At 37.6% G+C, this 14,848-nt stretch overlaps 1 protein-coding gene across 3 annotated transcripts in view; it reads right to left on the bottom strand.

Annotated features, from left to right (window-relative positions):
* The window catches only part of ARFGEF1 (ARF guanine nucleotide exchange factor 1), an 80,454-nt gene that overhangs the window by 7,578 nt on the left and 58,028 nt on the right, over positions 1 to 14,848 (bottom strand). For all 3 annotated transcript variants that reach the window (XM_085539456.1, XM_015855673.3, XM_085539457.1), the window contains 12 exons: positions 11,908 to 12,066; positions 11,377 to 11,527; positions 8,493 to 8,583; positions 7,273 to 7,313; positions 6,993 to 7,162; positions 6,234 to 6,385; positions 5,904 to 6,076; positions 4,796 to 4,956; positions 4,066 to 4,196; positions 2,669 to 2,798; positions 1,686 to 1,821; positions 1,460 to 1,598 (listed from right to left, as the gene is read on the bottom strand). In XM_085539456.1, coding sequence (XP_085395582.1) covers positions 1,460 to 1,598; positions 1,686 to 1,821; positions 2,669 to 2,798; positions 4,066 to 4,196; positions 4,796 to 4,956; positions 5,904 to 6,076; positions 6,234 to 6,385; positions 6,993 to 7,162; positions 7,273 to 7,313; positions 8,493 to 8,583; positions 11,377 to 11,527; positions 11,908 to 12,066 — 1,634 coding nt within the window. The remainder of the gene's footprint in view (positions 1 to 1,459; positions 1,599 to 1,685; positions 1,822 to 2,668; positions 2,799 to 4,065; positions 4,197 to 4,795; positions 4,957 to 5,903; positions 6,077 to 6,233; positions 6,386 to 6,992; positions 7,163 to 7,272; positions 7,314 to 8,492; positions 8,584 to 11,376; positions 11,528 to 11,907; positions 12,067 to 14,848) is intronic.

Below are 14,848 nucleotides of genomic sequence, written 5' to 3'. Positions count from 1 at the left end.
ACTCATGTAGGCAAGTAGGTGAGGTAGTTACATATGGATTAACTTAGGTTTCTTCAGGTCAGAACTACACGTTACCCAGAAGCAAATGCTAAGAACTACCTCACGGACATAGAACAAACACTAATGTAGCAACCCAACGTGATCAGGCTTGAAAATAAGTAGTGTTTCATAGAATCACAGAACCACTCACACTGGAAAAGAACTTGAAGATCATCAAGTCCAACCACAGTGTAACCATACTAACCTAACAAACAACCCTGCACTAAATCATGTCCCTGAGCACCACATCCAAACAGTTTTTAAACACATCCAGCGATGGTGACTCAAACAACTTCCTGGGGAGCCTATTCCAGTGCTTAACAACCCTTTCGGTGAAGAGGTGTTTCCTACATCTAACCTAAACTTCCCCTGGCTCAACTTGAGGCCATTTCCCCTTATCCTGTCACCTGTCACCAGTGAGAAGAGACCAACCCTTGCTCTTGCTGAAAGAACCTTTCAGGTATTGAAGAGAGCAAGAAGGTCTCCCCTCAGCCTCCTTTTCCCCAGACTAAACAGCCTCAGTTCCTTCAGTCTCTCCTCATAGGGCACATTCTCCAAGTACTTCACAAGCCTTGCTGTCCTTGTTTAAACTTGCTCCAGCACTTCCCTTTCCTTTCTGTACTGAGGTACCCAAAAATAAACACAGTACTCGAGGTGAGGCCTCATCAGTGCTGAGAACACAGTACTTGAGGTAAGGCCTCATCAGTGCTGAGTACAGGGGCAGAATTACTTCTTCCCTATTCCTGCTCATCACACCATTCCTGATAACAAGCCAGGATGCCAGTTCAGATCAGTGGTGGAGCAAAAACTAAAAAAGAAAATCAAGCCTCAGGTAATGCTGGAAGTGTTTTCTTGTTACTCTGCTCTATGATGTGTATGTGTAATGTGTTAACCTAGAATACTACAGCTTCACTCTCAGAAAACTCACACAGAACATCATCACAAAGGGAAGGAGCATTACAAAGTATAAGCAATGATTTTTTTACGATTTTTTTTGGTTCAAAAAAACCAACCAACCAAAAAAATACAATGGATGCTACCCATCAACCGTACAGACTTAAATGTGTAAGGTAACTGCAGCATTCTATCTAGTGTTTTCTGAAGAAAAATAGACTGTGGGGAAAAAAAATGTAATTACAAATTGCAAAACCTGCCCACTGGTTGCATTCTCTATTAAAAAGAAAGACCAAAAAAGCAGATGGTACTTCCCAAAAGAGCCACTGTTTGGTATTGAATAAAGCTACAGTCACAGATACTGTATCTCCCATACAATATTTTCTAGTTTTTAACAGTTTACAATTTACAACACAATAAAAGTAAATCCAGCACCTAACAGCAATCAGATAACTAACAGTTTGAAACCAGTAACTGCCATCCAGCTTAACTATGTTACAAAGTGAAGAATTAACAGTCCTCTTACGCATGAGGAATTGTAGTTTTGAAGATGTCCAGCATACAAGTGCAAGTTTTATCCCAGATTTCTAGGGTAAACTTTTCTCCATTTAGGATGACAACATTCTCCAAACAGTTTGTACCAGACCGTGCCAGTTGTTCATTGTCTGGAAAAGGAAAATAGGGCATTTGTTTATTTGCTTTCAACACAGTAAGATGTCAGCATTGGTTTACATAATTTGGTACAGTCCTACCTTGCTGCACACACCAGTAGAGCTGTGCAAATATATCATCCAGGAGAACATCACTGAGTACTTCCAGATACTGTGTGAACACATCACATATTGCATAAAGTGCATGGTTGCAAGTAGTCGTCATCCATTCAGCTTTCTAAGAAGGTTAAAAGGAAAAAAAAAGTAACAACTTGGTTTAAGATGAAGCTTTTAGGATACATTTTCTTGCAGGTATATAAACACATATTCAATCTGGATTGCTTTACATTGACATGTCATTTCTTTCTACCTCAGACTCCCCAAACTTGCAGCCCTCAACTTTTGCTTTGCTAATTACCAAGTTTAAAACAAACTATGGAAACAGACAGCTATCCTTTGAGACCAAGCTGAAGGACTAACAAGTGTTCATCCTTACGGAGATGGAAAGCCAACTCAGCATGCACCCTAGCTCAATAGTTTAACACCAAGCAAAGCTTCTCGTGTCTCTAAGTATTTTCTAGATAACAAGAATTTAGAAAGCGAGAGTTGGGCTTCTGTAGTCAGATGAAGCTTCCTGAACAGGTGACATTGCTAAGACAAGTAATTTGAACATAGTTTACCAATTTCTGTTTCATCATCTGGATAGTATACGCTTGCAGGGTCAAACGGGCCCATTAAAAGCACTGCTGTCTTGTATCTTCTACTCATCAGAAAGTTTGGAACAAGCAGAACTGATTTCTCCTAATTGTGACTTCGCTCCTGATTACAAACTTGTTGCATCATATCTAATATCATGTGCTCTTAAAAACTGTAAATATACTGCATTTTATACTATCTTGCCACTGTCTGTAGCGTAAACTACTACTCCTTTTACATGCGTGGTTTAAAAATATGGGAAGAGTGACAATAAATCCAATAGAATTCTAATACAGTAAGGAACGCAGAAACACAGGTCAACAGCGCAATTTTTAAGGGATGATAAGCCTTATTACTGAACATGTTTTCTATGTAAATTCGTTTTTCACCTCAGTCTGCTGTTCTGGCAGTTTCATGTTGTCAAATATCCTGAAGACAATACGAAATAAATCCTGCCACCAGTGTTTTTCGTACGTATGGCCGTATGTCTTCATTATCTCAAACATTACTGTTAAGCCCCTGAAATGAAGAGAGAATAATATTAAGAGCTGTAAAAAGACATGCAATAGACCAGGTATGTCTGGGTAGCAACAGCAGACTCAAATATTAGGAAGAACATTGTATATTGACCTGGTAAATGCATACATCAGTCACATCAATACAATACAATTAACTTTAAAAGCAGTTACTGTAAAGTACATTTCAAACAGGGAATATTGAGACAGTAGTGGTCATTTCAAATAGGATTACAACTATACAAAAGACCACAAAACCAAAGGAACAAGTATTTCTAGGTAAGAAGTATGTATTCAGCATTAGAACTCCAATGAAACATGTCTTGTAAGGGGGAAGAAAGAAATATTCAAGGAAAAGAAGCAGGTATTACGTGAGTATGAAGTACAACTTTGCTTTTTTAACTGTTTCTGCCATGCTCAACCAATTAATACATCTTTGTGTAAGAAGAGCTTGTAAATCATCAAGGTATGACACAGAAGACGCATGAGTGCAGCCAGAACTGGAGTCACAAGTACCATCTAAACCAAAGAAGATTCCAACAGAATTTAGCTTTTGGGTTCCACTAACACAAAGTCTAGACATCCCATGGAGCATTTTACATTTCTTTAGTCAAAATAACACCAGAAATATGATACAAGAGTGACCCAGGTCAAATATGTCAAATAATAAAATGGAATATGTAACTAGCATGTCGCAGAATCTAACATCCTACATTTAAATTTACTAAAAAAAGAACTGAGAGGAGCAGTTTTACCACCAGAAAAATACCGATTTGGATATTAATCCAACATAGCATCTCATGTTAAAAGAAGAAAAAGGTGTATCGATAATTTACAGTTGACCTTCCACATCAAAACAATCTTTGATTGCTATATATTAGCAAAGTTAAATTTGAGTTTTACATACTACTATGTTCTGTGCATAAACTGTCTCCATATCCTCTAGTGGCAAATGTTAAGCCGGGCTGTTTTAAATAATTTACAAGTTCAGTAGTAAATCAACTTTTAAATCTTTAAGATTTTCTAGTTACTCATCCTAAATAAGCACTGAGGATGTGCTTGAATAAAACATTTCACAAATGACGACAGAATTTCTATCTTCCAGCATCTACTATAAAGGTGTTTTTAACAAGTCTACTCTTCCCATTGTGATATCACATATTAAATACATGAGTCATTTTACACTAGTTACATTTATTAAGAGAGTTGTTTCTACTTTTAAAGCGTACAGTAAGCCTTCTAGAATTTGAATTACAAATACTGATTGTTACCTGGTTCTTACATCTAATTTGCATCTATTGATGATACAGGATAACTCAAACAGAATTGGGAACCATCCTCTCACCCACACTCTGTCTTCAGGAGCTACATTCATATCATCACTGGTATATTCCTTGAAGGCCTTTAGAAGCAAACACAGTGTTATATGGAGACAGCACAATTCTTCACACACAAAATACAAGCTGGACTAGAAATAATAAGGTCTATCATACTAATGCTGTGCTAATACTGCTGCCGTAGTATTATAGCCTGATACCTCAGGTGAGTGAGAAAGTGAACTGTTTTTTGATGTAATGCTTTAGCATACTATGAAAACTCAAAAATAAACTAAATGATAGATTCAAACATTAGTATTTGCATGCTGTTTGCTCTGAGCCTCTTACTCTGTTCTGTAGAGACAGCACTGAAAGTAAGGAACTACCAAAATATAAGGAGATCAAGCATTTCTGCTTGTGTCGTTATACACTAACATTTCTCAGAACAAAGCATCTCCAGCAGATTTCAGGAAAGCCAACAGATGAACTAGGAAGATGAGAGGCAAGACAGAGAAATTTGCTGATAACCTTAAAACAAATGGCATTCTATATTCCTAGTCCTTCTGAATTAAGTATGTTTCTCACTAATCTCTGAAACTTGAAGCAAAGCCAATAAGATTAGCACTTTCACTTCATTAAAACACTGTTCATTAAAAAAACCCAATTTAATTAATGCAGGTGATACCTGAGGTCTATCAGATACGTATTTTGCACAGTGGCGAATGAGGCGGATGGCTTCCATGCTCGTATCTGGAAATGCTGCATTGCAGGCAAATTCAGACAAGCACTTTACTGCATCCTGGAACGAATCTATGGTGGCTGGGAAGTGTTTTTCAAATACAATTGCTGGGGGAGAAAAAAAAAGGTGTGAACAGAAGAAAAAGGTAACGCTTCAAAAATCTACTAATTCTAATATGAACTACTTGTAATAGAAATCTCAAGAGCAATCATTGACTGGTGTTGTGAAAGCCTTGATTACCGAACAAAACTAAAACATCAATGCTCAACAAAAATAATCACTCAAAAACATGACCTTGTGATAGTAAATGTCTAAATCGAGATAGCACCTAGTCTAAAGGAGTTTACAAGCAAATAAGAGGAGTGCAATAGGATTACTGCTTAACAGTACATCTGTGATTGGAGCTTCAGAAGTCCACCTAAAACTATGTGATTCATTTTCCCCCAGCAGTACGTTCCTCTGGTCTCAATTTTTAAACAGAAGGAATTTTGAAGGAGTAGTGAGTGCATTCAGAATGAAATGCTGAAAATGTTTTAGGAATTTGCAGACGTTGAGATGGAATAAGAGCCTTTTTGGCATTGAAAGTCTGAGCTCTAGATCAGAATGGAAAAAAAAGCCCAAACCCAGCAGTTCCACCTATTTCAGCAGAGCGGTACGTAACAATGAGAAAGATAAGCAAACAACGTAATAGTAAAATGACTACCCAGTTTATTGTTGTGTCTATTTTCCCCCTGGAAATAATAGAACATTGCTACACTAAAATGAAAAAGTACATATCAACGAAAACAATCTAAGGCTTGACTGATTTTACTATGGAAGACTGTAAGCAGTCAAATGTTTCAAAAGGAAAGGGAAGATAGATGACAACGACCTGACTGAATTACATCAGATTGCGTCTTACCAGAGGATTGTTTGTACAACATAAAACAATATGATTTCCTAAAGCAATCAGTGAGCTTTATTATGCGTGCGGTTGAACCAGCAGCAAAACAAAGCTCCTCAGCCTCCAGAGTCACAGCCCACTTCATGATGTCTGATCATCATCCATACTCACTGACAATGTGTCCTGTAGTCTGGAATGCAAGTTCCACTATACTTTCATCCTGATCTGAGGCAGCCAAATGAAAAACTGAAAAAATATTCTTCCAACCAGAACGGATGTTGGCAGCTTGGGAATTCACCATCTGCGCAATGCACCGGACAACCATGTCTCGAATAGTAGGAGACCTGAATGAAGATGATAAATGGTAATTATTTAAACTAAATTAACCAATTAGGATATAATAGTTCTTCAGCAACTGATTTTTAGGAGGCAATCTGAAACATAAATTGCAAAAGTTGGTGCTTACCATCCCAAGGGACTGAGTTAATTGTAAGCCATTACCTGTTTCTCTTCATTATATGTTCAAATGGTCTTAGGAAGTCCTTCTGAAATCGGAAATTAGCAAGTTCTCCTTTTTCCAAGAACTTCATTGATAACTGCCTTAATGAGTCTACAGCAAAAATAGCTACATCTTCATTGGGATTGCAGCCAACCTGACAACACAGAATAGTAATTAAAGTAAGTTGGGATCACATTTCTTATGGATTCAGCTCAAGCCACCTTTACATTTGGTCATGGACAATGGAGCAGTACTGGAAAACTAAGAAAATTTAACTGTAGCCAATTCTGTAAAACAACAATCACTAATTCATTCATTCATTCCTAACCAATTTCAACCATATTCTACATTACACATCCTTGCATTTAAACTTGCTCAAAACAAATAAGCTGTGTGTGAAGACTCACACAAGCTGTATCCAAAATGTGAAAATCTTCACTTAAAAACAGACTGGAGCAGAAAACAGCCTCTTATCTATCCCTAGCCTCATAAAACACCCAAGCACGTAGAACATGCAACTAAAAGAAGCTAGTTCAAGACTCAGATTGTGATAAATAACTTGATGTGTGTGCCCCTGATTTGCATTTATTATACTGTGAACTTTTGCCTTATACATTTTTCAAGCTTTACATTTTTTGATGTTTTAAACTACTTACAGAGAATGACAGAAAATCAATCTAATTCAGATGAGAATGTTTCCAGCAAATCTCTAAATACAATTTGTATCAATAAATCAAGCAGCATACCAATTACACAGATACCTTATTAAAGTGATCTCCAATAACTTCCCAGATTCTAGACCACTGTAGCCTAATCCGACCCATGTTGTAGTAAGAAATCTCTACTATCTTCTGCAGGCTGAACATTCGAGGGTGAGTAGCAGACAGCAGTTCATCCATAGATACAGCACAAAGCCAACGAACGAAATCCACTGTTAAATGACCACAGATATTAATACAGCATTAATCCAAATTCACACACACACAAAAAAAATATACATATATATGCATATATATATAGAACATGAAATATAAAACCTACCAATAGCATTTCCATCCAATCTTGTAGATCCTGTAAATATTCTGCAGAGTAAAGATTAAGATGTTATTACAATGTCTTAAAAAGAATATCTATTAACCATGTACTCAAGCCTTTATAACCCACCCAATATTATTTATTCCATATTAAAAACTGTGATAAAAGACTGAGCTGTGAAAATAAAAGCAGGAATATTTCAATTACTTCTAATATTTAAAAACTGCTCTACACAATACATGGAGACATGGCAATGAACGCTGTTTCTAATTCTATCTGCTCCCTGACGCTGACAGATGAATAACATCAGCATCTTTATAAACTATGCAGGCCTCCTTCAAATGGATAAGACAGCCTTCTCCAGACTGCATGATTCCTACTTGCCATGACAAATAGATACTTGAAACGCTTTTCATTTATGAAGTGGGGAGAAACATTGCAAACCTACAGAGCTATTGCGCGTTTGACATTAAGCCCCTCCAGGTAGCAAAATGTGATTTTACTGCAAGGCAACTTTCACTGAACTGACATCGATCTTGCTGCTATACTCAATCACAGAAAGCCTGTAAGCCTTCAGAACACCGCATCGTTACAGGGCTGTCAATTTTGACAACCATTTAGAAAATGATACTTTCTGATTTCTCATACACTGAGATAGATAGATCCATTAAGAGCTCAGTCAGATCAGTAAACAAGGAGTTTTGATGATGTGCACTATGTCTCATCAAAACAGTTAATATAAATATGATTCACAGAAGGCAACACTGAAATAACAGTGCTGATAGTAACGGACAGCACCTACACACTCAGAAGAAAAGCAAGAAATCGGTAACCACATTTAAGAGGAAGGGGATCTATCTATCAATAATGCTCCCTGTACGAAGGCAAAATAAGATTTGCTATTTATTACTGCGTATAGCAAATCAAAATTCACCAGGCAGTACAGCAGTCTCCATTCTGCAAATGCCCAGTAATAATTTTACATCAGCAAAACAGACTTTCTGCCTGATCTTTATTCCTTCTTGCAAAAACTAACAAAAAAACCTGCTCTTTTTAAGAAAAATGTGTAAAACCCCAAAGCACCCCCACATGGTAATATCTTTGTAGCACCTTCCATGGGAAACCTATGGTAAATTAATAACTTCCATTATCTGACTACTGAATTCAAGTATTATTTTTTAAAAAAAAGGAACCCTGAGATGGGAAGAATAAATGTAATACAGTACCTGTCTACAGCAACGACAACGCTTTGGGAGCTAGTTTCACCAATGGACTCTTGAATACTTGCTATCTGCTTCCAATCCACGTTTCCACCAACTCCAGTAAACAAGATGTGAAAGTGGATGACAGGCAACACAGAAATGGCAGGGAAGAAAGAGAAGTCACGTCACCACAGTGTTATTATTTTTAATTTACAATAAGTATATAATTGCTTTCCCATGCAAGAGTGGACATTCCAGTCAACTGCTGCATAATTTTCCTAAGATTCTCTATCCATATATAAGTTCATTAGTCACATTAAACAGTCCACACTTTGAACCTTTAGATGAATACAAGCACAAAAAAAGAATAAAAAACCCAAGAACCATCTTTTTTATCCATCTTTAAATGGATCCTTGGTTGTTCTGCTACTGAAAAGAAATAAACTAGGACAGAGAATACTGCACAAATCTGAACATCTCTCACTCTATTAGCAGCAAGTAAATCCACCCTGTCAGGTTTCTTATTAATCATTCATAGAGAAGAACTCCCATTAAAACTCCATCTCACAGGTATATCTCAAGTACAGCAAAATTATCACCTAACAACAGTGAGGAAAAAAAGATACCACTCTGGAAGACACAAACTGTAAACAACAAAAGCTCATATTAAAATGCTATCTTCAGCAAGTAAGTATATCAAGTTTCCTGTAACTTCTATTCTCCCCAATATCAGGAAAAAACAAACAAACCAACAATCTTATAATCACACTGGGTAATTCTACCTACACTATATGCAAACTTTTTCTCTTAAGCAGCCTATCAGTTGGATAAGGGAGAACAGAAGATTCAAAGAGCAGTGACTCTGTTTTCAGCTTTTCAGGGACAGAAAAATTTTTACATTTCAGACTGCCTCCCCAAAGCCCGCCATTTAATCTTGCTGTGCTCTGCAGCTGGAGGCTTGCGATGATGGCCATCAGATCCAGCTAAATAGGCCCAATTGAAGAACTTTTCTAGGACTCTGAATAACTTTACTGCAGGCACACATATACACAACCTCCTACTAGTATTTCAACAACTAGTAATACTGCTGGAGTTGATTAAAACTTTTATTCTAAGTATACAGATCAACTGCCAAGCTGTACTGGTTTGAATACAGGTAACGTATCAGCTAAGAAATATACTGCTCTGTGTGTGAGGTGAACTGGGAAAGGTATTCCAAACTCAAACAATCCCAACCAATTCTGTCAGTTTACACAAGAACTTGTTATGACCACAGGATTTATGATCAATGCTGTAAAGCCTCCACAGGCAGCTGATTAATTATTATTATTATTTTTAAAATATGCATTTCTATTCCAACATTTATGAGATCTTTTACAAGGAAACATAGTCACTTACATAATTTTGCCTTAAGAAAAATCAATTCCTTAAGTTCACATTGCCCAAGGAGGACTTTCAGTTACCTAAAAGCCACACTTAGGCTACAGCTTACTCACTTTTGTCTTACAACTTTGCAAACAGAAATTTTTTGGACACTAGTTTGAAAAATGAGCCTTATGTGACATCAGGCTGCAGCTTCACTTACTTCCCTGGAAAGTGTACGGCTATATACATGGGCATATACGTTACGGGTTCTTCAAAGAATATAGGTATATGGATAGATGGCTAGAAAGCTGCATTTCCAAAAGTCACCACAGAAAAAAAAATGTCTGCTACACAATTTGCCAAGAAGAGTGGAAAAAAAACCCAGAAAAGTCAAGAAAGGGGCCCTGTCAGAAGAGTCGCTCAGCATATTAAAACTAAATTCCAGTGAGCTGAACATCTTCCAGTAAGATTAAAATCATATTATTAAGAGAAAATAGTTAAATTTCCATATGTGTGCAGTAACAAGCATCCCAGAAATTCAATTTGGGCAGAAACATTTTTATGTATTTGGGCATACATTATGTTTCTTAGAAATATAGTTGACGGAAAAAAAAATGTTTATGAGCTACATCTACACCAATGACAAGCAAGTATGATTTAGAGACACCTGACTACAGTTTACATTCTTGAGCTGTTATGACTTAAAATTTTTTAAGAGCCTATCACTGTAGATATACTCTCAGTACTTGGAAAAAGCAAAGCTGGATAGGTCATTAGGGAACACCGAAGCGCAGGATACTAATGATGAGGGCAGAGAGCACAGTAAACAAGATGTTGGCAGATGCAGTGATTTCCAGGGATAAGGTTTCCCTTCAGAAAATCTTGGCAAGGTGAGGCAGGCCAAGGCAGAGCACGGTGGAAAGAAAAGGACTGACTGCAGAGTTTAATAACTGCAGGAAGAAGACACAAAGCTGGATAACGAGGATGAGCTGAGGGCTAAAGTCAGGTTAACTAGTAAAACAATCATTACTATTCTGAAAGAACACTGCAAGAACCAGAAAGCTTGAGGGAAAACAAAGGTTTTTATGGACTGTAGATAAAGTCACTCACAAAGCAGGAGATAACCAGCAACATCTTGAAAATGAACATTCCTAACAGTCTAATGGAGGTATACAGCCTCAGTATTTCCATACTCTACAACCTTACTCATACATGGTACAATACTTAGTGTGCTAACTCTGGATTACTATTTAATCTGGTCATACTATCAGCAATGCATTCTTACTTGATCAGCTTTATTTTAAAGAGAAATAAAGTATAATTTCCTTACATTTCCTACTTTCCCATCCCAGTGATAATAGTTCACAGAGCAAAACAAATATTCCAGAGATGTCTACTCAAAGCACAAGATACACATGTAGACATCATTCCAGAATGACCACTCACAAGCAGATCTCTGAATCTGACAGTTGCCAATAATGAAAGCAAGGTGCAAACTGATGTGTGCCTGCATATGAAATAACTCAGTATCTGCATTACTTACCCAGCCCTAGCCCCACAAATTCATCAGGTGCCTGATCTTTTGTTCCTGTAAAAGAACCTTCCCTGCCACGCACTGTCCCTGAGATGTAACGAGGTTTAACTCCAGTTCCTATTAGCTGTGCCAGTTCAAGTTGACTGATGCATTTCAGAATCTAGTACAGAGAGAAAAGGAATTAGTTAGCAACAAAAAGTAGTTTAAAATAGCAAAAACAAAAACCTGAAGGCAGATATTTATAAATTGATCTTTTTTTTTTCTCCAAGTGTTCAAGGTCAGGCAAGTATTCTTGCTCCTCAAGATAAAAATGATAAGTAATTTGAATATTACAGCATTAGTCTCTTGCAATTTTCTCTCAGAGTTGGACATGTTTTGCTACTTCAGCTGGCTGCAGAATAAGCGATTCTATGTAATGTATGTGTGAAAATATATATGTGACACTTTACCATAGAACACTGTATTTATGCACAATTGAGCACACAAGTACATCCAAACTCAGTAAGCATTCTTACAGCTCAAAAACATTAACTTTGGTACCTCATGCCAGGAATTTCCTAAATAGTTTCCATCTGTATGAGCCACTGTGATGAGAGTTTTAATTGTGTCAATATTCTTCTGCTTCATTTCAGTAATCCCAGAACTCACTGTAAGTAACGTAAATCTTGCTAATGCTTGGACGTAGGCATCTCTTTCAAGCTACAAAGGAGAGAAAAAAGATTTTCTTTGCATTTTCTCAGTTTCCTGTTTTTAGCACAATACGTAATTTTAACAACTATAAAATTTACCTTTCTCTTTTTTTAATACTGCATTTTACAGAACAGAAGTCTCACCAATTCTTCTGTAGTAAGCTACAGGATAAAGTCAGGATCCCTCTACTCAGGAGCACTCAAGTACCATGTGTGACAGCACAGAACATGAGGGACACAAAGGTTATTAGCTTTCTAAGTCTGTTTGTTTCAGGGTCAATTCCCCCCCCCCCCTTCCCCTCCCCGAAGCAGGATGCTGTTTCAGAAGAAACACAGCTTCATAGCTAAGCTTTTAGCATTTGAGGCCTTGGAACGTGTTCAGAAGAGGGCTATGAAGCTGGTGAGGGGTCTGGAGCACAGGCCTTATTATGAGGAGAGGCTGAGGGAGCTAGGATTGTTCAGCCTGGAGAAGAGGAGGCTCAGGGGAAACCTTATTGCTCTCTATAACTTCCTGAAGGGAGGTTGTAGTGAGCTGGGGGTTGGCCTTTTCTCTCGTGTAGACAGTGATAGAACTAGAGGGAATGGTTTCAAGCTGCGCCAGGGGAGATTCAGGCTGGACATTAGGAAATATTACTTTTCGGAAAGGGTGGTGAGGCACTGGAATGCACTGCCCAGGGAGGTGGTGGAGTCACCGACCATGGGGGTGCTCAAGAAACGTTTGGATGTTGTGTTGAGGGATATGATTTAGCTGGGAAGTATTGGTAATGGTTGGTCTGGATGGTCTTCTAGGTCTTTTCCAACCTTGACAATTCTGTGATTCTTTCGCTGCGCCTGGACCTTTTCTCAAAACGCTGCCTTAAAAGATTCTCCCAACTTTTACAATTTTTATTTATTATTTTTTTTTGCAACAGAGACTAAAAAGCATCTGCAGAATTGGTGCTATACACACCAAAGGTGTAAGCTGTGTGGTAGTAAGTGAATAAGTTCTGGAGTCTACAACTATCTTCTGAAAAAGGGATGTATTTTTACCTCTCCCTTCCTACTCTGCTCCACACACATATCCCTTCCTTTTCTGATCCTTTTTCTAAGCCATCAAATTCAAAGAGAAAAACTAAGCCACACATCTATCAAACAGAAATTAAAACAGATGAGTTAAGTGAACTGCACATATCCTTTATATGCACATCTTGTACCAACTGCTTAAGGAAAAAATCCAGAATGTGGCAGGTTGAGGTTAACAGTGTAAGTAATGAAAACAGAACCTTTAGAGAGGTTTGACTGTGGTTAGAGGTGAGCACACACAGCTTAAACTCTATTGTGTGCTTACACAATTAAAACTAAGTGTCTGGCTCCCTTCATTGCCTCTCTGGGCGTGTGAAGTAATGATTAACTGTTGTGAGACTGATCTAAACTTCTGTATGTTTATTCACCAGCATCGATCAAGGGCACAAGAAAAATCTGCTTCCAACAGTAAGGATCCTTAAGTTAGCAGAAGCACAGATCTGCCAGACTCCTTCAAACCACCACAACTCTCTGGCACCTGAAGTCGGACAACGTTTTTACCACAACAGGACCCTGTGTAAGGTACCATACTGAAGTCATCAACAAACCAGTACTTCTTTGAACAGTAACAACAAAACAGAATTCCCACAGAAAAATAGAAAGGAACATCAGTTCTGAGTTGAAATAAACAGAAAACATTAAGTTCCAGCAAATGAGAAGTGTTTCTTTGGAAACACCTCTAGTTCAGTGAAGTTTGTAACAAGCCAATGGAAAGGTACAACTGCTTCTGCTATGTTCTTGGAACATTGGGATCTTGAAGCAAATATGTGCTTGCTGTCCCCAGTAAGGACAGACCACAGCAGGACAGGGAGTGAACCTCTGCAGCTGCTGAAACCAATATATGCAGCAGTTCCATGTTTGCAATTTAGAAACAAAAATAACAGAAAAGTGAATTTCTTTGCACAGCTGTAGGCTTCAAGGAAGGCTTTGTTAATCAAATTTACATCTGTTCAGTTCAGGATAATAAAGAAGAAAAATGAAAAGACAGGGAGAAATCATAGAATCACAGAATGGCCTGGGTTGAAAAGGACCTCAATGATCATCTAGTTTCAACCCCCCTGTTATGTGCTGGGTCGCCACCCACTAGACCAAGTAGCTGTATGAGAACTCCTAATGTGCCTTACCACATTAGTTCTAGAAAGTTTACTAATTTACTGTATCAGAGTGAAAGAAGAGAGGTAACAGAGTTCATATCACATTCAACAGTTCAGATTTAAGTTAGTCATATAATTTCCCCCCTTTTTTTTTTGGGGGGGGGGGGAGGGGGGAACTGTTTTGGTTTTTAATTGTAAACAAGAAATAATGCATTAATTTGGATTACACCTTTCTTCATTTATCCATACAGTGCGCTTATGGCATACTAGTCTGTCATTTAGTATGTTTACTACCTATGATTTTAAAATGAAAAGCAAAAACCAAAACCAAGCAACAAGCCTCACATTTAATCAGAATTACTGTCCTCTAGAGACAAAAAGTCTGGAACTCTCGGCAAGGCACTTAATGCAAAATACATTTTTATGCATTTATGTCAGGAAAAATATTTTCATTGTTGTTAAGGTTAAAATAGTACCCAATTATTAAAGTCTCAATTTAGTATTATGTCTCTGTATTTGAGAACAGTATTTCAAACACAGTTCACAGAAATATTATTTTTCTTATGGAACAGCCTAGAGAGATGTACTTTACATAATATCACATACACTAAAAAATAAGCTGGACAAAAAGTACTT

This window comes from Coturnix japonica, chromosome 2 (genome assembly GCF_054131305.1).
Source record: "Coturnix japonica strain WE chromosome 2, WE-NBRP24, whole genome shotgun sequence".
Classification (NCBI taxonomy): Eukaryota; Metazoa; Chordata; class Aves; order Galliformes; family Phasianidae; genus Coturnix; species Coturnix japonica.
The sequence above is the reverse complement of the archived record's forward strand: the minus strand, read 5'-3'. Positions and strand labels throughout refer to the sequence as shown.